The sequence below is a fragment of the Melozone crissalis genome, unplaced genomic scaffold (assembly GCF_028551555.1).
Source record: "Melozone crissalis strain CALT ecotype California unplaced genomic scaffold, PUWL_Pcris_2 ptg000068l_1, whole genome shotgun sequence".
Taxonomy (NCBI): domain Eukaryota; kingdom Metazoa; phylum Chordata; class Aves; order Passeriformes; family Passerellidae; genus Melozone; species Melozone crissalis.
This window is the reverse complement of record NW_026535846.1, coordinates 17,706,873-17,730,166: the sequence shown is the minus strand read 5'-3', so window position 1 is coordinate 17,730,166 and position 23,294 is coordinate 17,706,873. Positions and strand designations below refer to the sequence as shown.

General features: G+C 49.3%; 2 protein-coding genes across 2 annotated transcripts; one reads left to right on the top strand and one right to left on the bottom strand.

Annotated features, from left to right (window-relative positions):
- Window positions 1–1,125: 1,125 nt before the first annotated feature.
- KIF4A (kinesin family member 4A) lies at window positions 1,126–19,651 on the bottom strand. Its single transcript, XM_054289660.1, has 30 exons — window positions 19,529–19,651; window positions 19,335–19,449; window positions 18,523–18,713; window positions 18,203–18,292; window positions 17,481–17,647; window positions 17,222–17,316; window positions 16,920–17,039; window positions 15,069–15,244; window positions 14,556–14,617; window positions 13,784–13,919; window positions 13,281–13,339; window positions 12,997–13,102; window positions 12,297–12,362; window positions 11,578–11,760; window positions 11,085–11,188; window positions 10,747–10,891; window positions 9,783–9,893; window positions 9,237–9,320; window positions 8,549–8,662; window positions 8,217–8,372; window positions 7,564–7,658; window positions 6,387–6,516; window positions 5,544–5,714; window positions 5,095–5,202; window positions 4,830–4,907; window positions 4,646–4,747; window positions 3,842–3,991; window positions 2,973–3,089; window positions 2,231–2,353; window positions 1,126–1,730 (listed from the first exon to the last, which is right to left on the bottom strand). Exons 1-30 carry the CDS (start codon window positions 19,649–19,651, stop codon window positions 1,554–1,556), a joined length of 3,654 nt encoding a protein of 1,217 aa, XP_054145635.1. The 3' UTR covers window positions 1,126–1,553.
- A 558-nt stretch (window positions 19,652–20,209) lies between these two features.
- On the top strand, window positions 20,210–22,876 carry PDZD11 (PDZ domain containing 11). The gene is made up of 6 exons (XM_054289743.1): window positions 20,210–20,344; window positions 20,464–20,547; window positions 21,016–21,072; window positions 21,272–21,370; window positions 21,456–21,516; window positions 22,160–22,876. The coding sequence occupies exons 1-6, from the start codon at window positions 20,258–20,260 to the stop codon at window positions 22,192–22,194; spliced, it is 423 nt and encodes a 140-aa protein (XP_054145718.1). The 5' UTR covers window positions 20,210–20,257; the 3' UTR covers window positions 22,195–22,876.
- The last annotated feature ends 418 nt before the right edge of the window (window positions 22,877–23,294 follow it).

Sequence of the window (23,294 nt, the reverse complement as noted above, 5' to 3'; positions counted from 1 at the left end):
ATTTATCATATACACACACATGTAATTGCCTTGTACACTCAAAACTCTCCCAGACACTTTTTAATATATATACATTTGTCTATCCACATACATAGATATTTATATATTAATGTATATATGTATGTGTGCACACATACATAAAATATATAGAATATAGTGTAGAGCGAATACAGAGTAGTTAATTATGCATACAAACACTTCATATATAAATTGTATTTCATGAATTAAGTACACATTCTAAAATAAATGACATAATCCTGTGCTATATAATGTAAAACATATATATTTTATATAATAATATATAATATTGTTATACAAAATATATTATATATATATAATATATAATATTATTACATAATATTATTGGGACAATCTTCTGTTAGGGCTAAGCCCTCAGAACTTCCAAGTTCATTTAAATCACTTGGAAATATTTTACAGCTCTCAGGGCATTCATAGACTTGGAAAGCAGAAAGTAAGGGGGATTTTGGGAAGGAATTTTTCCCTGTGATAGTAAAGCCCCAGCAGAGAATGTCCAGAGAAGCTGGGTCTGTCCCATTCCTGGAAGTGTCCAAGGCCAGTTTGGACAGGGCTTGGAGCAGCCTGGGATGGTGGAAGTGGATGATCCTTAAGGCTTCTTCCAACCCAAACCATCCTGGGAGTCTGTAAGTTGGCAGAGCATCATCCAACAGGTAAATGAAGAGGAAACTGCTGCCCAAATCCCACATCCCTGTACATGTCTCAGGGAAGGGCTGGGTCATACCCATTGGCAAAAGAGGAAAAATAAATTTAACTAAATTTACATTTATCACCTTCTCTTCCTGCTGACACTCATAACTTGGGCTGAGGGCATGGAAAAGCAGCAAGAACTTGTTTGGGGTGTCTGGATAAAAGACCTGAGCAGGTCCCAGTGACAGCAACTCCTGGACTCGTTTTAAAACCAAATGTAAGTGCAGAGAGCCCAGGGGACGCTGGGGGGTGTTGTGCACAATAATTCCAAGTCAGGTTTATTTAGTAACTCCTTTATTGAAATCACAACCCAGAGTTAAAATTCCTACATTATTCACATACGTCAGGTTTCTAAGTTCATTGAATAAACACAGTCCAGCAGCTAAAGGGGCCAGAAAAACCAGCAGCTCTGAACTGCTCAGGCTAAGACTTCAGCCAGGGCCTTCCCACTCCATGGCTCCCCCAGGGCAGCTGCACAAGTTCCTTCAGGCTCATGGGAAGAGGCAGGAGCAGAGCTCCAATGCAGAGACAAAGCTCTCTCAGGATTGCAGGTGAAACCGTACCCAGCGTTCACAGCTCAGCAGGAGGGAGGGAGCTGGGAACACCCACCTGCAAAATCACCTCCATTCACTCCAGGAATTTCAGAGGAAAAATTCTTAACCCCCACCTGGCCCCAACACACAAATATTTACAGAGACATAACAAAGAAAGAAGTTTGGCTCCCTTGCTGAGGGCAGGAGCTGCTGCTCCAGCAGGAGAATCCAACTCCCTCAAAAATCACCAGGAATGTGGCCTAAAGGGATGGGAAAAGCTCCAGGACAGGTAAACTACTCCTTGATGGGGGTGCAGCCTGAGAAGAAGCTGATGTTGCTGCTCAGCATCCTCTTCTTCCTCCTCCCAAAGGGGTTCTGGTTCTCCTGGGACTCCTCATCCCTCCCGAGCAGGGAGGCAGCAGTGCTGGGAATCTTCAGGAGCACCTCCTGCTCTGTGAGGTCCTGCAGGACCTGGGGGAAAGCAAGGGACAATCTTTGGAGTTAGTCACAGCTGGGGTGACCCACCAGAGGCAGCAGGACACCAAGTGCCAGGCCAAATTCAAGAGTTGCTTTTTTTACTCAAGTCAGGAAAAAGACAAAATTTTTGTCAAAATACCAAGATGCAGGAGGAAGAGACAGCAGCTGGAATAGTGGGCTCCCATGGGATAAGGGAATTTGTTTAGCTGAGGTGAAATGAGATGTGCCAGGTCAGAGAGGTCACTTTGAACGTGGACAGACAGGATTTTATCCTGCAAGCTCCTCACTTCCCCTCTCTCCTTGCTGAAGGTGCTGCAGGAAAACGTGGCAAGCTCATGGCATCATTTCAGTGTGGGAACTGAGGAATTCAGCACACTCTCAGCTTCCACACGAGCTGCCTGGAGCTGTGCAGAGTTTTCCAGCAGCAGCTTCTCCTCTGGGGTGATTTTCCTCCAAGACCCTCACTCAGCAGCTCTGCTCTGCCCTGGGAATACCTTGTTGGTTGGAGTGACACACACGGGCTGGAAGAAGGTCTCTTCTGCTTTCACCTCCGTGGGGTCTTCCAGCTTCAAGGACCCCTCCGAGTCCCTTTTGTGCTCCTCACATGTTGTGGTCTCCTGAGGGGCAGCAGAGGGTGAAGCTCTTACAGAACATCCATCCCTTCCCTTCCCTTCCCACCACAGCCCCCTGCTCTCCAGCTGGGAAGTTTTCCACAGCACAGGATGCTGCAGCTCAGACTAGGCACTCACTAATAATTAGAGCACTATGGGATGTCCCTGCTCCACATCTCAAAATTCCCACTAGGAACATCAGTTTCTCATGGACCTTCCTGCTGCTACAACCCCCTCCCCCAAACCATCCCTTCCATTCTTAAAAAGAAATCTGGGAATGAGTCAGGGTTTGGTGTTGTCTGAAGCCAAAGACAAAACTTTAATTTATTTAGTCAAAAAGGAAAATGGAAACTTTTTATCCTTAGATTTGAGGAAGAGAAGTGGGAACACGAAAATCTTTGCTGTGAATCTCCAAAATTCTGTCCTGATAGGCAGAGTCTGGTCCTGCAGTGGAAAATTTTCCTCAGTTACCAGAGAGGCACTAATTAGTGACATTTGACAGAGTTTCAGCAAAGTGCACTTGCTCTGCCTGGACAAACTATGCTTGTGTGGGAATTATCCCTTCCTCCAGCTTTGCCCCTGCCCACACGCAGCCCCTGTGCCCCCCAGAGGCAGCAGCACTCACCAGGCCCCGCTCCCTGTTCCTGCACGTGGCTGCGGCGCAGCTGCAGCCGTCGGTGCATCCCAACTTCTGCCTCCTGCAGCCACACTGCCTGTTCCCACAGCGGCCCTTGCACGAGCACTGTCAGGGAGGGAAGGGGGATCCAATGGCCAGGATGCTCCTGGAATGCTCCAGGTCCTGCCAGCTGTGGCATCTCAAGGACAGGGACACTCCCAAGTTGCCCCTTGTCACATTTCGCTACATCCCAGAATAATTTTCCTCCTAATATCCAGAATAAAATCCTTCTACCTGCAGATCCATCTTCAGGATCTACAGGAGAAGTACCTTCAGTTACCTGACTTGAGGTTATGCCAGTGGATCCCAGTTTCTGGGCCACACTTCCACAAAAAGAGGGAGTCCCCACCCCAAAAGCCTCAGGAATTTTCTGAGCCACAGGCTGAAGCTCCAGACTGACACAGACAGATGGAAGCTGAGGCTCTGTCAGGACTGCAAGCTGCAGGTTCCCAAAGGAAACAGGGATCCACAACAGGCCATCCTTTTTTTTTTGGGTTTTCTTTTCCCTAAAATTGGCTCCCTGGATGGATCTGGCTGCTGTTGGGGCTGTTCCTAAAGCAGAGGCCAGCTCAGACACAGGCAGCAGGACAGAACATGGGAGAAGGTGATTTGAACAGGGAAAACCTGTCCAGAAAGGTCTTTCTGACTGCAGACAACCTTTGCTGTGTCTGTGGCAATGTCCCAAATATCCCCAGGCACCCAAATAACCCATTCCTGCCACTTAGAGAGCAGTGGGGACACCACAGCTCCATGCCCAAACCTTGCCCACACCAAGTGCTTCCCTAAAAGACACTGGATCAAGGGTAGCTGGATCTTACCCCCATGAGGTTTTTCCTGGTTCCTCTGCCTGCTTTCCCAGGAAGCCAGTCAGAATCCTCCAGCTCCCCAGGGTCAGAGAGCAGATCCTCCACATCCACCTCAGGGCTGGGCGCTCGGGGCTTGGCCGTTGTCTGCCGGCGGCACTTGGGCTGCAACACAGGAGCACCAGGGGTTAGGCCACCAAAACCCAGCTCTATTTCATGAATAATATTAATAACGATTACAGTTTAATATTGCTTTGTTAGGGTTTTCGAGGCCCTCATGGACAAGAAGGTTGTGGAGTGAGGGAGGGAAAAAAAGATCTAATCATCAGGATTGAAAATTCAATCAATTTAAACTATTGATGACAAATCGTTGGAAGTCTGAGTTATTGACACATCACATGACAAAAAACAAGTGTCACACTCCTGCCCAAAGAGTTTTTAATAATTTCTTCCTCCCAGCACTAAGATTTGGCTCCATGCAAAGCAGCAAAGTTGGCTGTGAAACAAATGCCTTGCTCCATAATTTAAAGACTGGGAATGCTACAGAAAAACAATCTGGATTGTGAAGGAGGATACAGAGTCAGAACTACAATGAGGTTTGGGGGTTTGTTTGCCTTTTTTTTTTAATCAAAAAAGGTATTTTTAATCAAACAAGGTATTTGAGTCTTCTAGAAAGGACTGAATTAAATGAGCAGAATTTCAATTAGTAGAACAAGTGCCTGGCAAAAGCAGCTTAGGAGAATGAAGACCACGTTATCAATAGCCAAGATTAACTCTGGCAAAGAATTCAGGTGCAACACAATCTGTGCAGCCTCTTACTTTGGGTGGAACATAATCAAAAGAAGAGTCTGGAGACTCAGGTGGCCTTTGCTGGATGTGCTGGATCTTCTGGCCACTGGCAACTTGGAGGAGCAGCAGTTTCTGTCAAAAGGGACAAGAATTAGCTCTGCACAATCATCAAACCCAGCTGCCACAAGGCTCCGGTGTCTGTACAAGGCTCTACCTGTTTCAGAGTGTCGTTTTCCCGGAGGAGTTCCTGGTTCTTCTCACAGATCTCCCTCATCTTTTTCAGCTCTTCCTCCTGTTTGCAGGACAAGAGGAAATTTGTTTCATTGGAGATAAAGAAGAGAAAATCCGCCAGGGTTATTCCAGCCTGCACAGCAACCACCCCATGCAGGCTTCTGCAAAGGGAACAGAGAATCTTTCTCCTAATTCCACACAATCCTTCTCCTAATCCCAAAGGATCCCAGCCTCCCCAGCCCCTGCACCTGGAACTGCAGTCGCTCCTGCAGTTGTTTCTCCTGCTCGTTCAGGGAATCTTCCAACCTCTTCTCTGCTGCTTCTTTCTGCTGGAATTGGCTGAGCAGGTACAGAATCTAAAAATAAACAGGGAATAAACAGGGGTGAATTCCTGAAAGGAGCACTTGGCATCAAAGTCCAGGCTCAGGGAAATTTCCTGCCACTTCCAGCACAGTTCCACCCTGATCTATTTGAAAAGTGATTTTGTGCTCAGGTGTAACCTCCTCATTTAAAGCAGGAGGAAAGTTACTGAATAAACCAATTTACTCAGGATAAATACAGAGATTTTGTTGGCTTTGAATGAACCATCTGCAAAAATCCAACAGAATTTGAGCTGATATTCAGCACATCCCCCTTTGCCCTTCTCTCTGAGCAGACCTGGAGATCAGACTCCAAATTTCCATGAGCTGTGATTCACCTTTTCCTGGTGTTGCTGTTCCTGCACCAAAATCTGATTTTGGAGCTCTGCCTCCACCTCTGCCATGTGGTTTCTCTCTTCCATGAGCATCTTCTGCACATCAGAGCAGCTGGCCTGGCTCTGCTGCAGGCCGCTCTGCAGTTTGCTCTCCCGCACTTTGGAGGAGACCAGCTGGAAAACAAGAGCAAGGCATGGCTTGGGACAGGGATTCCCTGCTGGGACAGGGGCTGCAGTGTGGAGGAGAAACATCCCTGTAACTTCCAGCCACTCCAGGAACTGCACCAGCCCTCAGCACCAAGGAAGCCAGGAGAGATTCAGAGGCAGACACTTCTTCCGAAGTGCAAACCAGGGAGCTGAGGGTCTTGTTCACTGTTCTGAATTCACCTCCCTTCCTGCAGCACTTGGAATATTTTCCTTTTCACCCTTCTCCTTTGATTTCCAAGCACCAGGGAACAAGAGGTTATTTTGTCCTTCAGTTGCTCTTTCCCAGATCCCACAATACTCCGATTTTTCTTTTTTCCATCTCAATGCCAATTCCACTGCTTTCCTGCTTGTTCAGGAAGTATTTTAGATACTTTTTCTTCTCTTCCACTTTTGAAATTTGCCTTTTTTCCCTTTCCTATGCAAGCATCCAGACCCTCATCTATTCCATCCCTCTATTCCCTGCTTTTCAGATTTCACTCCCCCATACAGGTTACTTTAATCCAAACTTGAGAAGGGAACAAACCTCATCCATTACAAGAAGGTTCCACTCAAACTCCTTTGGTCACTTCCTGTTATTTGTGGCTAAGCAGAGTTACAGCCTTTGTTTTCAGGGATAAAAGAGGAAAGCCCAGGGTTTACCTCTGCCAGGAGATACTTCAGAGCACACTTGGCCTCCAGGAGGGTGGCAATGCTGTCCCAGTGCTGCTTGGCCCGATCTCCATTGTCTGCATCCAGGAGTTTCTGCTGCAGATCTGCTATCTGGGCACTCCTGGGGAAGAATCCATGGATTTGGGGTTACAACACAGGAAAAAAACCAGGGCTGGTTTCTGGGCTAATGTGACTGTTTCCAGAAATTTTTATTTTTATTAAATAAAACAGTATAAATTGAGATTTTTGCTGCTCAGTGGAGCACCTGGAGCCTGCATTGCTTCCCTGGAGAGTTCTGCCTCCACTCCACATTCCCAAATAAAAGTGGAGTTTTTCCCCCAGAGGTGATCACTAACAGCTCCAAACACCCAGTCTAAGTGCCTGAGTATTTTCCCCACATTCTGGAAAAATTCCAGCCAGGAAAACCCACTGAAAGGGGTTTGGGGGTTTCACCCCCTGAAAAGCCATTTTCAACTTGTTTGGTCTGTTTGCCAGTAGATACTTGGCCAAAAACCATTCCTCCACATCTTCCACCATTTGTTATAAATCCCTCTGATGGATGGGGTGTTGGGACCAAATTTCCTTCCTGAAACATCCTTTGAACCCCAAGAACAGGAAATTCTTGGTTCTGTAAAAATGGATTTTTGCATCAAATTTGGCATTTTTGGGCTTGAACAAAACAAAGACAAAACTTCAGATGTCACTCCCTATCACCCTGTGTATAAAGATGTGGATTCTTGGTGTAATTATACCTCAGTTCTGTTTTCAGTTACAATTTACCAAGGGGGATGTTTTTCATCTGTGGAGACAGAGCTTGGCCACCCATTCCACCAAACACCAAAGGTGCTCCAGGTAGCATTGGAAGGCTTTCCTTGCTGACACCCAGTGTAAATATGATTAAAGACCACAGATGCAGAAGAAAAAGTTTTGTCCATCAGTATGAATCAGACTGTAAAGATGATCTTGAAACTTGGAGTTTTGGAAAAAGATTTTCAGCATCTGGATTTTCACCCCAATTTGATTGGCAGTGGCTCTAAAACTAATTAGATGGGTTAGGGTGCTGGTTAAGGAAGCACAGCAATGCAAGTTCTCTTGTACTGGGTGAAAAGGCTTTCCCTCATCCTTGCAGTGTCAGTGTGTGTGGATGAGCACTGGGGCAGTGCCTTACCTGAGCTCCATCTCTGTTTGCAGGCTCTCAATCTGCTTGGAGACAGAGACATCCGTGTCCAGAGCCTGCAGCTCAGCCAGGCAGTACGTGCGCCTCTGCAAGCACAGCACACAGGGATGCAGGGCAGCAACAGGGGAGGAAATCACACTTTTACAGATACTCCAGCCAGGAAAGCCTCCAGGCATCTCCCCACAGCTTCAGTTCCATTGTTCCTCCCCAAAAGCCTGTGCTAAGGGGAGTGAGCCACTCACATCCCTCAGAATCCTTGAGGTTGGAAGAGCTCTCCCAGAGCGTTGAGTCCAACCATTCACCCAACATTGATGGGTCACCCATGTGCCCAGGTGCCACATCCAGATGGTTTTTGGATACCTCCAGAGATGGTGATTCCACCATTTTCCCTGAGCAGCCTGTTCCAAAGCCTGACTGCCTTTTCAGGGAAAAAAATTTTCCCAAATTCCTTAAAGTAACAAGTTCCTTCAGCACCACTTCTGCCTGACAGGTCAGAGGATAAAAACATTAACCCTTTCTCCCAGAAAGGATGGGATCCATCCCCACCTTCTGAGGGAACAGGCCAAGTAGGAGAGAGAAGAATGAATCCAGTATTGCAGAACAGCCAGAGGAGTGGGGTGGGAGAAGAGGAATTTCCCTCTTACCCGCAGCTTTGGAGGGGGGTTTTCTCCAGCATCTTTCTTCTCCTTCAGCTGAAGGAGCTCTTTTGCAAGGATTTTCCTGTCCTCCAGCAGGTCTGCCAGGTGTCTTCGAGCTTCCTCAGTGCTGACAAGAACCTCGACTTCGTTTGCAAGCCAGCTCTGGAAAAACAACCCCCAAAAGCCAGTGGCTGAGCTCAGCTCCAGCACTGAACCCTTCTGAATAATCCCATTGCAATTCCTTGGTCCTCCTGCTGTGCTGCAGCCACCAAGGCCAGCAGCACCCACCCCAAATCCCAGTTTGCCCAGTGTAGGAATGCAAAAATGCTGTTACCCACCTTAACTCGTGTAGCAATTCCTTCCATGCCCCGATTTTGGGTCTCCTTCCGTTTATCTGCCACCTCCTTCTGCCTCTGCAGAGCATCCTTGAGGCGTTTGTTGGCAGCTGCTGCCTGGAAAAGATTCCACAAGGAGCTGAACAGGGACTGCAAATCATCTGCTACAGCTGGAAACACCAGGGATTCCCGGCCCAGGGCAAACACTGGGACAGTGACAGCACAAGGTTAATAAATCTCAAGTTATCCTGGTTTAACTCAAGGATTCCTGCTCTTAATTTATTTCCTTTGCTGCCATTCCTTCTTTAAAAGAAAAGCTCCTCCTGTGCCTGAAGATAGAAGAAAACACCCAAAATGAGAGGTTGAAGATGAATTTCTTTTACAAAGCCATCCTGAAAGGATTCTGAACTGCAACCTTGCAGATCCACCACCCAAATTAATTCCCCACTTCCAACCTTGGCCATCCATATGGATTTGCCACCTGGCCACTCAGAGCCACCTGGTCTTTAAGAAGCAAATTTAACTGGGATCCCTCCAAAGCAGAAATGGGGATTTCTCTACAGTGAGAATTTTTTTCCCCCAGTCTCTAAACTTCCTTTCAGAGGTTTCTATGTATCCTGATCCTTCCTCCAGCCCCACTTGGCAGACTTTAGGGATTGGTTGGGATGTCCAGGAGATGTTGGCTCCTCACCTCCTCTGTTTTGCGCCGGAGGACGTTGGCCTGCTTCTGGAAATCCCTCTCCAGCTTGAGGAGCTCATATTGTCTCTTACGGTCCTGCAAGGAGAAACAGCTGCCAAAGTCACATTTTCCATGACAAAGGAAAGGTTGTAGCCCCAAAATTCCAGCCTGAGCACCCCAGGGCAGTGAGGGGCAGGAACTGCTGTGACACTCCAGGTGTTTGCTGCCATTGCACTCAGCAGCTGGATTTTATTGACCTGCACTATCCATCCATATGTCTTTGGAAGTTTAAAAACCTCCCATGCTGAGGCCAAACTCCCCAACTGTAAATCCTTCAAATATTGACTAATTTTGCTTTCAGCTTTAGAGCAGAGTCACAGCTGTGGCAAGAGCTTGAAGATCTCCAGCCACAAACAAGTCAAGTGGTGAAAAGTGGCAGCCACACAAGCCAAGCTTCTCTTCAAAGCATTCCCAGCTCCCCTAAGATACTTCCCAGTTAAAGAAACCTTCAGGCATCCCTTTGGAGGGTGGAACAGAGTGAGGGGCTTGTTTGCTCACCTTTTCCTTCAGCTGGATCACCTCCTTGTCCTTCTGCTGCTTCCACTGCCTGAATTTCTCAGTGTCCTCTTTCATCTGACGCATCAGCTGTACCCTTTGCTGCTTCATTTCCTGAAAAACACCAGGGGCTGGAAGAATTATCCAGGATTTACATCCTAAAGAGCTTCAACCTCCATTCCCCCCTGTGCCTGCCAGGTGTGGGGAGTGGCAGGTGGGAAATCTTGCTGTGCTCCCACTCAGGACACTCTCAAAATGCTAAAATACAAGGTTTTTTCTGGCATAAGTATAGGTGGCCTTTGAGTCATAAGTAAAATATACGATATTGTACTTAAATATTTGTATAATTGTTAGTCCTAAGCAGAATATGTAAATATGTCTATTTAAACATGTTTCTTTAATTAAAAGGGGGAAATATAGGTGGTCTTTGAGTCATAAGTAAAAGATATGTATTGTATAGGTGGCCTTGTCCTGATAAGTCCCAGCTGTTCTAACTGGGCTGCAGCTGTGATTAATGAAGATAACTGGGATAAAAGGGGTGGGCTGGTCAGTCAGGGAAAGCCCTCTGCAAGAAGACCTTGAGGAGGGAGAGGAATCTGCAGAAGTCAGTGCTGTGAAGAGGCTGCCCACAAGAAATCACCAAGAAGGTATGGGACTTTTGAAATATGATGGCAACGCATAAGACGAAAACCAACACAGGCACAATTTAGAGAAATCAAATTATTTGACTGAGGCAATAAATTAGAAATGCCAGAAGATACTTTGGACTTATTTTCCTTCCAAATCTCAATAGCCACCTGCCTATTGTAGTCATGTGGCCACAGGAATCTTGCCAAAAACTGCTATTTTCAGTCTGACTAAACAGAAAGTGGATTCCTGTTTGAGATTCCTGTCAGGGCTTTCTGGGATTCCTGTCAGGGAGCTGCTTTGCCCACACTGGCTCAAGTCAGAGGTGCCTGTTGGTTACCCTGATCTCCTGGTTCAGTTTGGTCACTGTGTGCTCTGTGGATTCCTTCAGCTTCAAGAGCTTGGATTGCTCATTCAGCTTCTTCTTGAGCTCAGTAATTTGTGCTTCCAGCTCCTGGAGCCTTTTCCGGCGCCGCTCGCTCAGCCTGGAGAGGAACAACAACAAATCCAAAAGTCACCTCTGTCACCTCTGCTGCTGCTGAAAGCCCACAGGAGGCTTCTCTGCAGCTCCTGGCACATTAAAGGGACACTTTTACACCAAAAAAGAGCTTTTACAGATGATGGAAGTGCAAGATATTGGATTTTCAGACACATTGACAGCCCCCAGAGCTGTCTTACTTGGCCTGGTTGATGTCTTTCTTTGCCATTTGCAGAGCAAGGATCAGCTCCTCCTTTTCCTTCTGCAAGTTGCTGACCTCCAATTCCAGATCCCTGATATTGGTCTAGAAAGGACAAGAAGAATAAATCTCCAAATAAAAACCTTGGAAAGAGACCCTGAGACAAAGCTTTAAGATTGAGGAACCTTGAAAAACCCAATTCCTTCACAGCAGGCTGCTAAACCACCTCATCCCAGAGCAGTGTGAGGGTCACAGGGGCTGGCTCAGCACACTCTGGAGCTTTGGTGGGCACAAAGTCACTGGGGCCACATCCTGACTGAATAATTTCAGACATGGGAGATCCCAGCACAGCAGGTAAAACTGTCCAAGGGAGCAGGGACCCAGCTCATGGAATAAACCCAGATCAGAACAGGCTCCTGAGGACACATCTCCTCCCTTCCCTCTCCAGCAGGAATTGGGGAAAACAAACTGACCAAGGAGGATTTCAGCCTTACCTCGTACTGGGACTGAATGGGCCCCAGCTGAGTATCATTTTGAGACATCTTTTTGGCTAGGGCCTCTTTCAGAGTCAGGGCTTTGTTGAGCTCCAGCAGCTCCCTGGAGAGCTGTGCCTGGCGCAGGGCGTGTTGGGTGCTGAAGTCTGAGGGTCTCTTGGATTCCTGGGCCACTTCTGCTCCCTGCAGGAGACACAGCCATGAGGAGAGGCCAATCCAAAGCTCCTGAATTATTATTTCCACAGAGCACTTTGGATTCATTTTTATGTAAAAAAAATTAGATATTCAGAAATGAGAACAGGTTCTTGACTGTGAACACATTGAGTTTGAAAGAGCACAGACAAGGGTGATGATTTATCAAGCATTTGGGTTAGAAAATGAGCAGGAGGGAGCTATAGGTGGCCTTGCCCTGGTAAGTCCCAGTTGTTCTAATTACCAAAGAAGAACAGCCTTGCCTTTAATGGGCTGCAGCTGTGACTAATGAAGATAACTGGGATAAAAGGGGTGGGTTGGACAGCAAGGGAAAGCCTTGGGTAGAGGAGCCCTGAGAAAGAAGGAACAATCTGCAGAAGGAGTCAGTGCTGTGGAGAGCTGTCCACAAGAAATCACCAGGAAGGTAAGGGACTTTTGAAATATGATGACAACAGGGAGCACATAAAAGTGATGAGGAGATAAAACCATGCCCCAGTGAGGTGTGCACTGCTGAGCCCCTCACTTACACCTGGAGAATCCTGTTCAGAGTTTGGCAGCTCTGCAGCAGCTTCTGAGGCGGCAGCGCTTTCACTCTGGTGGACAGAGAAAGAGAAAATTTGGGTGAAAAGAGAAATATGAAATAAAATGAAGGCAATAAGAGTCTGTTGGCACATTATGGCAAAGCACAATGTGATTCTCTTCTGCCAGAACCTCTCTGGAAAAAGGAGACCATCATCCTCCTCCTCAAGGAATGTGGGGAAGCTCCTCCATGTCTAGTTGGAAAAAACATTCCTTGAAATCTTCCCTGAACTCCAGCACTGAGATAAGAGTAAGAGGAGGAGGAGAGAACAGAGGAATGTCCAGTGAGGGAGAATTGAAATTCCTCCATTAGACAAAAGCATGGAAGTGTCTATTTAGCAATCTCAGACCTCTGCAATTTACATTGTTCATAAAAATCACCAAGTTTGGAACACTCCATCTAATTTAGGGACTGTAAGTCCATGCCAAGCTCCTGTGTCAGGTTATTCCATGTAAACTCCTCCTTCCCTTCACCCTAGGAGCAGCACAAGTGGCCTTTCTGCAGCATTACAGCACAACAGGACATTCTGAAGTGGATCTCAAGAGTCATTTCACATTTTAATTGCTGGGCTCCTTGAGGGAAGCTGTTGGGAGTGGAATCCCAGATTTCCTGGGATTGTTGTCACAACTCCCTGGGTTCAGCCTTACCTGCAGCTCAGCCAGCACCTGCTGCAGGTTCCTGATCACCTCCACATTTTCCTTGAACTCTTCATCTTCCACGGTCTCCACCATCTTCTGCAGATCCAACTTGCACCTGGAAACAGGGGAACAAGTCCATGCTGAGTTTGTGCCAGGGAAGAACAACTTTCCCCACTCAACCTCTGAATTGATTCTGGATGAGCAAACTCCAGCTGGTTGGATCCAGTTTATGCCACTGAAAACACTGAATTCCCAAGGACATTATCCCAGGAGAAGGGTGTGGGGACACTTACACAGCGTGGTGCTGGAGCTGCTCTAGTTTTGCATACATCTTCTCATTTTCTTGCTCTGTCTAGAGAAATCAGAATTGTAGAAGATAAGAAGCCAGAAATCAGCTGAAAATTTTCAGTAAAAGATTGGCAGCGTGAAAATCAATGCACTGAAAGGTCTTTCATGGTCAGGGCCACCAGTCTGGGTTTCACAGCATTTTTTCTGGGATGGACACTTCAGGCAATAGGAAAAAAGCAGGGTGGGAAAGGGAGAGCACAAGTGTGCAAGTGCTATTTAAAATATTAAAACAAAATATTTTAAGTCTTAAAAATGCTGAAAGATTCAGGTCTCCTTTTTCCAAAAGGAAACTAAGGACCAACAGATTCAGGCACGTTTTTGGTTCTGACTGGTTTGGAATCAACATGAAAGGAACATTTAAGAGAGATTCTCAATATGTCATAAATACTGGAGCTGCTGTTGATTCACTCCCAGCAATTTAGAGCTCTCCTGGGATAACTGAACTTACCAGGATGATCCTCTCCAGCATCTGTGCTGTTTGCCCAGCAGCCTCACTCAGCCCCTGGCTCAGCTTCTGGATCTCCTCTTGCAGGGATTGGTTCTTCTCCATCAGGGATTGGAGGCTCTCTGAGGGGGCCAAACCACTGCAACAACAAGGGAGCAGTGGGTGTGAGTTTGGGCTTTGATACAGCATTGAAGTTACCTCCAAAATTATTATTATGATTCCCTAAATAATTTAAAAGAAATACTCCAGAATGGCTTGGGAGGGAAGGATCTTAAAGCTCATCCAGCCCCACCCCTGCCATGGGCAGGGACACCTTCCACAGACCAAGCCTTGGACACTTCCAGAATGCAGGAAAAACCTCCAGAGGTTGTGAACTCCATGTCCTTGGGTTTGGAACATGCCCAGAACACAGCACCTGCACAGCCCAACTCTGTCCCAGATTTTGTGTTTTAAGGATAATGGAGGTAGAACAGCCCCCCATTTAGGGATAGAGTGGTGAGGAGAGCAGGGATGGCTGGGTCTCAGAGACAGGAATTAATTCAGGAGGTGTTTCCTGCTTCCTCTTTCCCTTCCTGCAACAGATTTTTGCAATCATGAGGTGTTTGCTACAGAACTAAATATCCCATGGAATTCCAGTAAGGATGCCAAAAAGAGGGGGAAAAGCAACCAATTTGTTCCCCCCTCACTCCACAGCACTGCCCAGAGCTAAGAGATCCAGAGACTTCTCTGAGTGTGATAAATACACATCCAGAGGGCATTAAATAACAAGTCTTACTTGAGAGCCACAGGCAGGGTCCCTCCATGGGCCTGGAGCAGCAACACCTGGAGCTGCTGGACCTGCAAAGACAAATAATTATTGCTTGTGAATGTAACAGCTCCATGGATCCTTGGTCTTCCTGACTTCCCTGCTCCATAATTCCCCTTTTAGTACTGCCTGTGCAGAGAAGTGGTGTTACAGTACTCCAAGTTATTTATTCCCCAAAAGGTTCTTCCCTTCCCTCTGGATCACCCCAGGGAAAATCCTTCCCTTCCCCTCATGGTGGGCACAGGCAGGAGATGTCAGGAAGGCACCAAACCATCTCTGTATTTCTGACTGTGCCTGTAGCTCACCAGGCAATGGTTTATTGGGTGTACACCACTTTTCTCTGGCTGCAGAAAAACTCCAAGAAATATCCACACATCCCCTTCCCACCAGCTCCAGAGACAGAGCAATGCACGTGAGGGACGTTTTGCATTTTTTGTGAGGTTGTGCCTTCCTTTGGGGTTTGCTGAGGGGTTCCCCCAGTACCTGCTGCTTCAGCTGGTGCAGCTCAGCTGCCTGGGGGTCCACGTTGACAATGGGTTTGTTTTTGATCTTCCTGGCCCTGTCAGCATAACGCAGAGTGTTCAGGGTCTCCTCCAGGTTGGAATCAGCTGGGCTCACACAGGCAATCATCAGAGTGTGGCTGTTCCCACCCAGGGAGTCTGGGAAGGAGAAGAAACAATGTCAAAGCTGTCAGAGCAACAAGGACAGTGAAATGCCATGAGTGCACCCCCAAAATGCAGATTAAACAGCTCGATTTTGGTGCCACTCATTACTTTCTCCTCTGCACACTCAGATCTGTTTTAAAGTGGGTTTTTAAAAGCCAAAGTCGGGGTTTGAAATCAAAGGTTTCACCCCAGAAGCCCCAGTTGTTGCCCTAATAAATAATTTCTTTATGCCATTTCTGGCCTGGTTCTTTCAGGTTTGCCCCTCCCTAATAACAAGACCTCCATGAATATCCAGAATTTTCTCCAATTTAAGGAATTATTGGCTAAGAACGGATCACAAAGCTGCATGGAACTTCATCCTTTGGCTTTATACAAATTGGCTCTTAAAGCTACTGATCATTAAAAAAAGGGGCTCCACATCCAGCCTAATCCAGGTTTTAATTAGGTACTTTCAGACATGGAAAATACTGAAGAGCTTTTGCAGCAAATTATGTAATTACCATCAAAATCCCAGTAATTTCATTACTAAAGCTGTGCCCAAATTAAAGGGTAACTTAAATAAAATGCATTGAAAGACAAATCCCAGCTATAGAAAAATAAAGATCAGATATTCAGACTAAGAAAACAAATCCCAGGGAAGGCACAGACAGCTGGAGCTTCATTCTGGCTGTGACATCACCCAGGGAGTTGCTATAATTAAGGTACAATAATAAATCTCTGCTCCCAGACTTCTCTTCCTTGTCCCCTGTGGGAACTCAGTTGCAAAAGAGGTGTTTTTGGTGCAAACAGAAGGGGAAAATGTGGGAACTCAGACCATCCTCTGGATGTCCAGAGTTGCCCAGAACCCTCTCAGGGGCTTGGGGACCCTGGCATGTTGCCCAGAACACCTGGTGGCTTGATTTTGATCCTTCTAACAAAGTGTCACCTGTGTATGAGGACATGAGAGCCACACAAGTTTGCATGGTGTGAGAATGGAGTGTTCACAGGGTGAAAATATAGATTTTAGGATTTTTGGTATAGGGGTTATGAAGACAAGATGAAGGAATCAGAGTGTATCTCATCCTTCTTTCTTCTTCATGTTCTCCATTTTCTGCTGTGATGTTGGCACTTTGGGATTGGTTCAGAGTAGAAGTGCACTGTCTAACACAGGTGATGGATATTGGGAATTAAGAGTAAATATGATATATGTAGTTTGTAGTATAAAAGATGACATCACCTTGGGGGCAGGCAGAGTGCCTCAGACTGTCTTGCTGAGCTGACCTTGGCAGGGCAGGAGAAAAATTTTTTACAGATAAGATAAAATAAACAATCTTGAGACCAAGAAATGAAGAGCCCTGACTCCTTCTTCAAGTGCCAGGCTGGGAAAAGAGACTTTCCAACTCTTCTTGGGGTCACTGACAAGCTAATGATCCTGACACTCCCCACCAAAAATAAGCCCTGGTTTTGTCTTGTTTCCTCCTGTCACACAAAGTGCAGGAGAGCAGGACTTGTTATGAGCTCATCTCACTGCATTTGCAACCTAAAATAAGAGTCCAGGAAAGGCCTGGCTTCAGTGAGAAATTAAACAAACAAATCCCTTTGCAGCAGCAGCTCTGAGCTGGGGGATTTCTCCTGTTTTGTTATTTAAAAAGCACCTGTAAGTTTAGGCTTTGTCATCATTTTCTCTCACCTTGCAGCAGCCTGGTCAGCTTGGAGTCTCTGTAGGGGACAAAGCCTCCCTTTTTATTCTCCTCTCCCAGAGCACTGATGACATTCCCCAGGCACAGGAGGCCTCTGTTGATGTTGATTCCTGCAGACAAAGCTCACAGTGAGCACAGCCACCTCAACAGCTCCAAACTCCTCATTTCCTGCCCTTATTAAAAATTTAACAAGGTTAAAAAAAGCAGATTAAAGGGTTAAAGAAGTGCTTTGCTCTTTTATTAACTCCCAAGTGAGAAGAAATCCAAACTCCACCAATCCCAGCCCAGAGACCTTCTTTGAGTCTGTCTCCCTCAGCCTTGGTCTTCTTTTGTCTCTCAGAGCCAGCAAGGTCTACCAGGTGTAACTTGCAGTGAAAACTGCAATTCCTAGGGCAGAAAGAAACTGTTTTACTCTCCCAGGTGGAAAAGGAGCAGCCCAGGAGCTGAAAATTCAGGGAGCCAAAACCTCAAGTGCCTTGAGAAACACAGCTCAGGACCAGATGAGGAAAATTTGGGAAAGTAACTCTCATCAGCTGCACAGTGACACTCACTTGTCATTTTTCTTCTTCTGATCAATGAAGATGGTGAAGATGGCATGGGATCTGGAGGACTGGGAATTCATGGCCGTGGATCCCACAGTTCTGCAGTTGTTCCCCTGCTCCAGGCAGGACACAGTCTCTTGGGCACAGGTGACATTTCTTTCTGTCAACCCCACAATCTGTAGCCAGGAAGGAAATATTGTTTATCCTCTGCTTCCTCTTCATCCCACCTGGGATCAGAAAAATCTCCCTGCACCTCAGGCTGTGCCAGCCCATTCCCAGGGGGCTGGAATGGAAACTCCCAGGAAAAACTGGTTGTGAATATTTCACTTCAGGAACATGGAATCACATCCTGATGCTGTTCCTAAACACCCCCCAGGTTTCCTCTGTCTGCTCCAGATCCAGCTGGGCTCTGGGATGGAGCCAGAGCTCCTCAGGGCTCCAGGGACAAATCCATGAATATCCCAGGCCAAGCTGGGAGCTGAGAGCTGTGCCAGCCACAGGAAGGGGCTGATGGGGAGGGGATTTGTGTGAATAAAGTATTGCAGAGGCAGCTCCCAAGGGATGAGCAGGAGGGACTGGATGTGCTCCTTGGCAAGCTGTGCTTTCCCTGAGCACCCAACCCCCTGGATCTCTGTGTGCTGCTCCCACCTCATGGATGATCCCCATCCCAGTGCTTTGGGGATGGCAGAAACTCCCACATGGGCCCCTCCTTCAGCCCCAGCCCTGCAGACCTTGATGCCTTCCTTGGGGTCCTCCCGGATGCTGATGGGGGAGCGCTCTCGGGAGGGGCACAGCAGGTCCAGGATGTCCTCGTTGTAAATCTGGAGGCAGCAGAGAAGCAGATCAGAGTTAGCAGCCAAAGAAAGGAGCAGTCAGGCTGAAATTAGGGCTAATTCAGCATCACATTTTATTCATTTCACCTTCAGGGAAAGACAAAGAACTAACAAAACCTCCTGGAGTCTTAGGGGTTGATTTAATCAATATCTGTTACCGGAAGGAGGTGACCTCAAAGCTCCCTTTATTCCTGACTTGATAAAAACCAAACTTTTACCTCCAAATAAGAAACTTTGAGGACGAAGTCCCAATCGTGCCTTTGCTGTTTCTCCTCAAAGAGCAGCTTGATGACCCTGGGGATGACCCCCACGCTGGGCTCATGCTCCTGGTTGGCAGTGTAGGTGCCTCCCATGGAATAGGTTTTCCCTGACCCCGTCTGTCCATAGGCCAAGACAGTGGCATTGTACCCTGAGGGGACAAAGGACACACGGGTGAGTCATGTGGAGACTGAAAGCTGCATTTCTGAAAACCACCCTTGCAGAAAATCATCAGCTTACACCAGCTTTAAGCATACATCACAGTCAGGAATATTGAAGGGAAAAAAAGGGCAATGAAAACTTCATAAAGCACAGAGAAAATGATTATTTCAGCTCTTTTTTAAGATTGGATGTTTTATTAGAGCTAAACAGTAACACAGCACAAATTCTCTGCCATCCCAGCTCCACTGCAGCATCCTGGAACAGGATGTTTATCAATTCATTGTGTTATTCTTAAGGAGGGAGAGGGACTTTTTATAATGGCTCGGAGTCACAGGACAAGGGGAATAGCTTCCCACTGCCAGAGTAATATTGGGAAGGAATTGTTCCCTGTGAGGGGGGGAGGCCCAGAGAAGCTGTGGCTGCCCCTGGATCCCTGGAAGCATCCAAGGCCAGGCTGGACAGGGGAAGATGTCCCTGCACATGGCAGGGGTAGCACTGGATGGGCTTTAAGGTCCTTCCGACCCAAACCCCTCTGGCATTCCATGAAAACTGCCTCAGAGCAGTTCTGAGGCGAGGAACGGGTTCCAAACGGGCAAAACCCGGGACAAACCTTTGAAGATGCCACGGACCAGAGGCGACACCGCGGTGTTGAAAACCTCCTCCTGCTCCACGGACGGGTCGAACACGTAGTCGTAGGTGAAGGCTTTGTCATTGCCCACCACGACCTGCGGGCGAGAGGGACGGGGCAGCGCTGGTAGCGGCTCCCGGTAACTGCGGGACCCCCGGGATGGCCCCGCGGCTCACCTGAGGCTCGCCGGGCACGAAGGACAGGCACGTCTGGCAGCCCTCGCTGGTCTCCTTGGGCACCAGCGGCCGGCAGCGCAGCGCCACGCGCACCGGGATGCCCTTCTCGTCCTCTCGCATCATAACCAGCCTGCGGGACACGAGCGCCGTCAGCGGGCCGGGGCACGGAGCGGGGCTGGCCGCGGCCCTGCCCGGCCTGAGGGTGGAGCGGGCGGGAAGCGGCCTCAGCGGGGCTCTGGGGAGGAGGGGGCGGGGGGGTACAGCGGGCCTGCCGGGGCACTGGGATGGAGCGGAGGCCCCGGGCCGGGAGCGGGGCTGGAGCGGGGGCGGAGCGGGCCCGGCCTGGCCCTGCCCGGTGTCGCGGGGCGGCCGCGGGACTGACCTGGAACCGCCGCTGCCCGTTCCAATGGCGGCACCGCAACGGCCGCCGTTCAAACCGGGCCGCGCGCCGCCCCAGCCAATCACAGACAGGAACCACGAGAGGGGCGGCTCCGCAGCCAATCGCATGCGGGTGCGTCACCGAGGGGCGGGGATCCGGCCAATCGCAGAGCGGTGCGTCACTAAGGGGCGGAGCCAACCGAGGGTAGGGATGGGACCGCGGGAGGGGCGGGGCGGAGCCAATCGCGTGCGGGTGCGTCAGGCAGGGGGCGGGGCGGGGGGCGGGTCTCGGCCAATCGCAGCGCGGTGCGTCGCTCTCGGGGCGCGTCCCGGGCGCGGCGGAGCGGCAGCATGGAGGGCCGGGTGCCCTACGACGACTTCCCGGTGGTTTTCCTGCCGCCCTACGAGAGCCCGCCCGCCTGGGTGCCGCCGCACGAGGTCAGCCCGGGGCGGGGGGAGCGGGGACACGGCCCGGGAGGGGCAGCGGCGGCCGCGGGGCCCCGTCGGGCGGGGGAGCCCGGCCCGGCCCCGGCTGAGCCGCCGCGCGTCCCCCGCAGCGCGTTTATCACCCCGACTACAACAACGAGCTCACGCAGTTCCTGCCCCGCACCATCGTCCTCAAGAAGCCGCCCGGGGCGCAGGTGAGGCGGGCGGCGCCGGCCCGGCGTTCCTGGGCGAGGTGTCGCGTTCCCGGAGCGTTTCCCGACAAAAAAGACGCTGGGATCGCGATATTCCCGACCGGCAGCGTCCTGGCACAGGGAACTGCTGTGACAGACGTGGGTCGGGCAGGGTGGCAGATGCCAGGGTGGTGGGATAGGGGAGGGGTTGTTCCCTATGTGGTATCTTGGGATGTGGAGCTGATGGAGGATGGGAGCGGGGTCCCCTGAGGTGTTCCCGGTGGCAGGAATGAGGAGAGGACCTGGCGCTGCTGCCTGGCTGATCCAAGGCAGCACCCACGCCTTGGGTCCCTGCGGGAGGCAGGGCCGGGAGAACAGTCCTGGAGAACTGGAAGGGCCCTGGACAGGGAGAAGAGTCCTGGGGAATGGAAAGAGAACTGGGCCAAGGAAAGGGTCCTGGTGACTGCATTTCCCTGCTGGCTTTTCCCGCAGCTGGGCTTCAACATCCGGGGAGGAAAAGCCTCGCAGTTGGGAATCTTCATCTCCAAGGTGTGTCCGTCCTTGTGCCGTTCCTGCCCGGATCCTGCCTGTGCCGGTGGGAGCAGCTGAGCCCCAGGGAGGCTCTGCTGCCTCAGAACGTCCTGCACCTCTCCCTGCTCTCCTCCCAGCCCCTGGAATTGCTCCCAGGGCAGTGTGGGAGGGGAGCTGTGGGACATTCCCTGCTGCCATCCCTGCTCTCCCTTCCCAGGTGATTCCCGACTCGGATGCTCACAGGGCCGGGCTGCAGGAAGGGGACCAGGTGCTCTCAGTGAACGATGTGGATTTCCAGGACATTGAGCACAGCAAGGTGAGCGCTGGGATGGGGAATCCACCTCCCTGCAGCCTCTGAGCCCAGCACAGAACCCAGGGAATGCTCTGTGCTCGTTTTCCAGGCCGTGGAGATCCTGAAGACGGCGCGGGAGATCACGATGCGTGTCCGGTACTTCCCCTACAGTACGTGCCCAGTCCTGGGAGACTCCTTGGGAAGCAAATGCCATCAATCCCTGCCCATTCCAGCCCTCTTTAGCAGCCCAATGTCACTGATTGTTGATTTGGGATCAGGCACCACATCAGGATAATGAGGCTTGGCTTTCCATGTAGGAGAACTCGGAGAGCAGGAAGGTGGGATGGCTGGGAATGGAAAAGTTAATTTAAAGCTCATGACTTTCAGCTGATTATCCTTGAATGACACAGGAATGAGGTCTGGCACAAGTGCAAATGGTGGATATCCCTCCCTAAGGATGTTTGAATTGTGAGTGAAGTGAAGGACTGGGTTAACACCCAGATTCTGCTTCTGCACCTATAAAGTTTCAAGATTTAAGGGATAAAAAAGAGAGAAGTCAAACCAAACAAGGATTCTTCATAGAATGGAAAGCGGCCATTAAGAGGAAAAAGAAAAAGGAGTAGGGGAAGAGGGGGTTTTAAATTTCAAAAAAAGCATTTTGTTCTGAATGCCCTAAAATCACTGAAGTGACTGGTGGGGGTGCACTTTTAAAGCCAGAGGGTCTCCAACACTGCCTCCACGTGGGGATGTGTGTTTTCCTGAACATTTTGGGTGACTCCCCCTGGCCATGCTCTCCTTGTCCCTCCCTCCCAGATTACCAGCGGCAGAAGGAACGGACAGTTCACTAACAGGGAGCTCCATCCTGCCAGAACCTCTCCACTCCTTCTTCCCAACGTCTGAGATGACTCCTCACGGTTCAGCTTTCACTGGAGGCACCCCTGGCCTGCACAGGATCAGCTCTTTCCCACGTGGGGAGATGCCAAGGGGCTCATTTGGCTGGAAGGTGGCTGGGGATTGAGGCTGTGCTCCTGGGAATGGGTGTTGGGAAAAGCTGGTGGGAAGTGGGTCCTGGGGGGCAGCTGCTCCAGCAGGATCCAGATTTTAGCAAGACTTAAATTAAGTGAGTTCTGAGCTGGCTGTGGATCCCTTGATCCTGGATCCCTGGTTCTTGAGCATTCCTGAGCAGAGCACAGGCATTGTCCTCCAGGAAATTCACTTGTTTCACTCTCTTGTGCCATGGAATTCTTTCCTTCTCCTCTCTCCCAACTTTGCTCTGCGTTGCTGGGTTTGCTGGCAACTCCAGGAGTAAAATCCAGCCCCAGTTCATGCACAGCTCTGGCTGTTTGTCCCTCTTTGCTGATAAAACTCCCACAATATAGGACTGGGATGTTTGGAAATGTTAATTACCAAGGAAATTATCAGCAAATGCCTGGTGGGATCACGTTGTAATGGCTTCGGGACAGCCCTGGCTCTGACTTCTCTTCTTTGTGGTTTTCCACTTTTTCTGTAAAAACAATCAATAAATCAAGTACAGCAGCCTGAATTCAGCTTCTTCCCATTCAGGAAGTCTGTGTGGAGGTTGGGATGTACCCACCATGAGCCCCATTCCAAGGAAATGCTGGGACAAGGCTCAGCCCCAGTCACCCTTGCAGCCTGCAGGAGAACATTTGGGATCTGCAGCTGTTTCAGGGGCTTTTCCCACTGACTCTGCTGGAAATCAGCCCCTGATGAGCCTGGAGTGTGTTCCAGCACTGCTGGGAAGGAGCAGGGCAGGATTGTGGCTGTGGTGGCACCAGCACAGCTCCAGGAGCAGGGCAGGGAACAAGGAAAAGACACTGGAAAAGAGATTTTTCACTCAGAATTAAAAATCAGCTTTTCCACCAGGGGAATGAACATCCTGGAAGCCTCTGCAACAAGGGAAGGAGACCTCTTGTATCACCTCTCTGGT

Coding starts and splice junctions, on each gene's coding strand:
- KIF4A (XM_054289660.1), bottom strand. CDS start 19,651: ATGATGCGAGAGGACGAGAAGGGCATCCCGGTGCGCGTGGCGCTGCGC. Junction 18,714..19,334: donor GGTCCGTGGCATCTTCAAAG/GTTTGTCCCGGG, acceptor TTGTCCCCTCAG/GGTACAATGCCACTGTCTTG. Junction 6,517..7,563: donor CAAACAGAGATGGAGCTCAG/GTAAGGCACTGC, acceptor ATTCTTCCCCAG/GAGTGCCCAGATAGCAGATC.
- PDZD11 (XM_054289743.1), top strand. CDS start 20,258: ATGGAGGGCCGGGTGCCCTACGACGACTTCCCGGTGGTTTTCCTGCCG. Junction 21,371..21,455: donor AGGACATTGAGCACAGCAAG/GTGAGCGCTGGG, acceptor CTCGTTTTCCAG/GCCGTGGAGATCCTGAAGAC. Junction 21,517..22,159: donor TGTCCGGTACTTCCCCTACA/GTACGTGCCCAG, acceptor CCTCCCTCCCAG/ATTACCAGCGGCAGAAGGAA.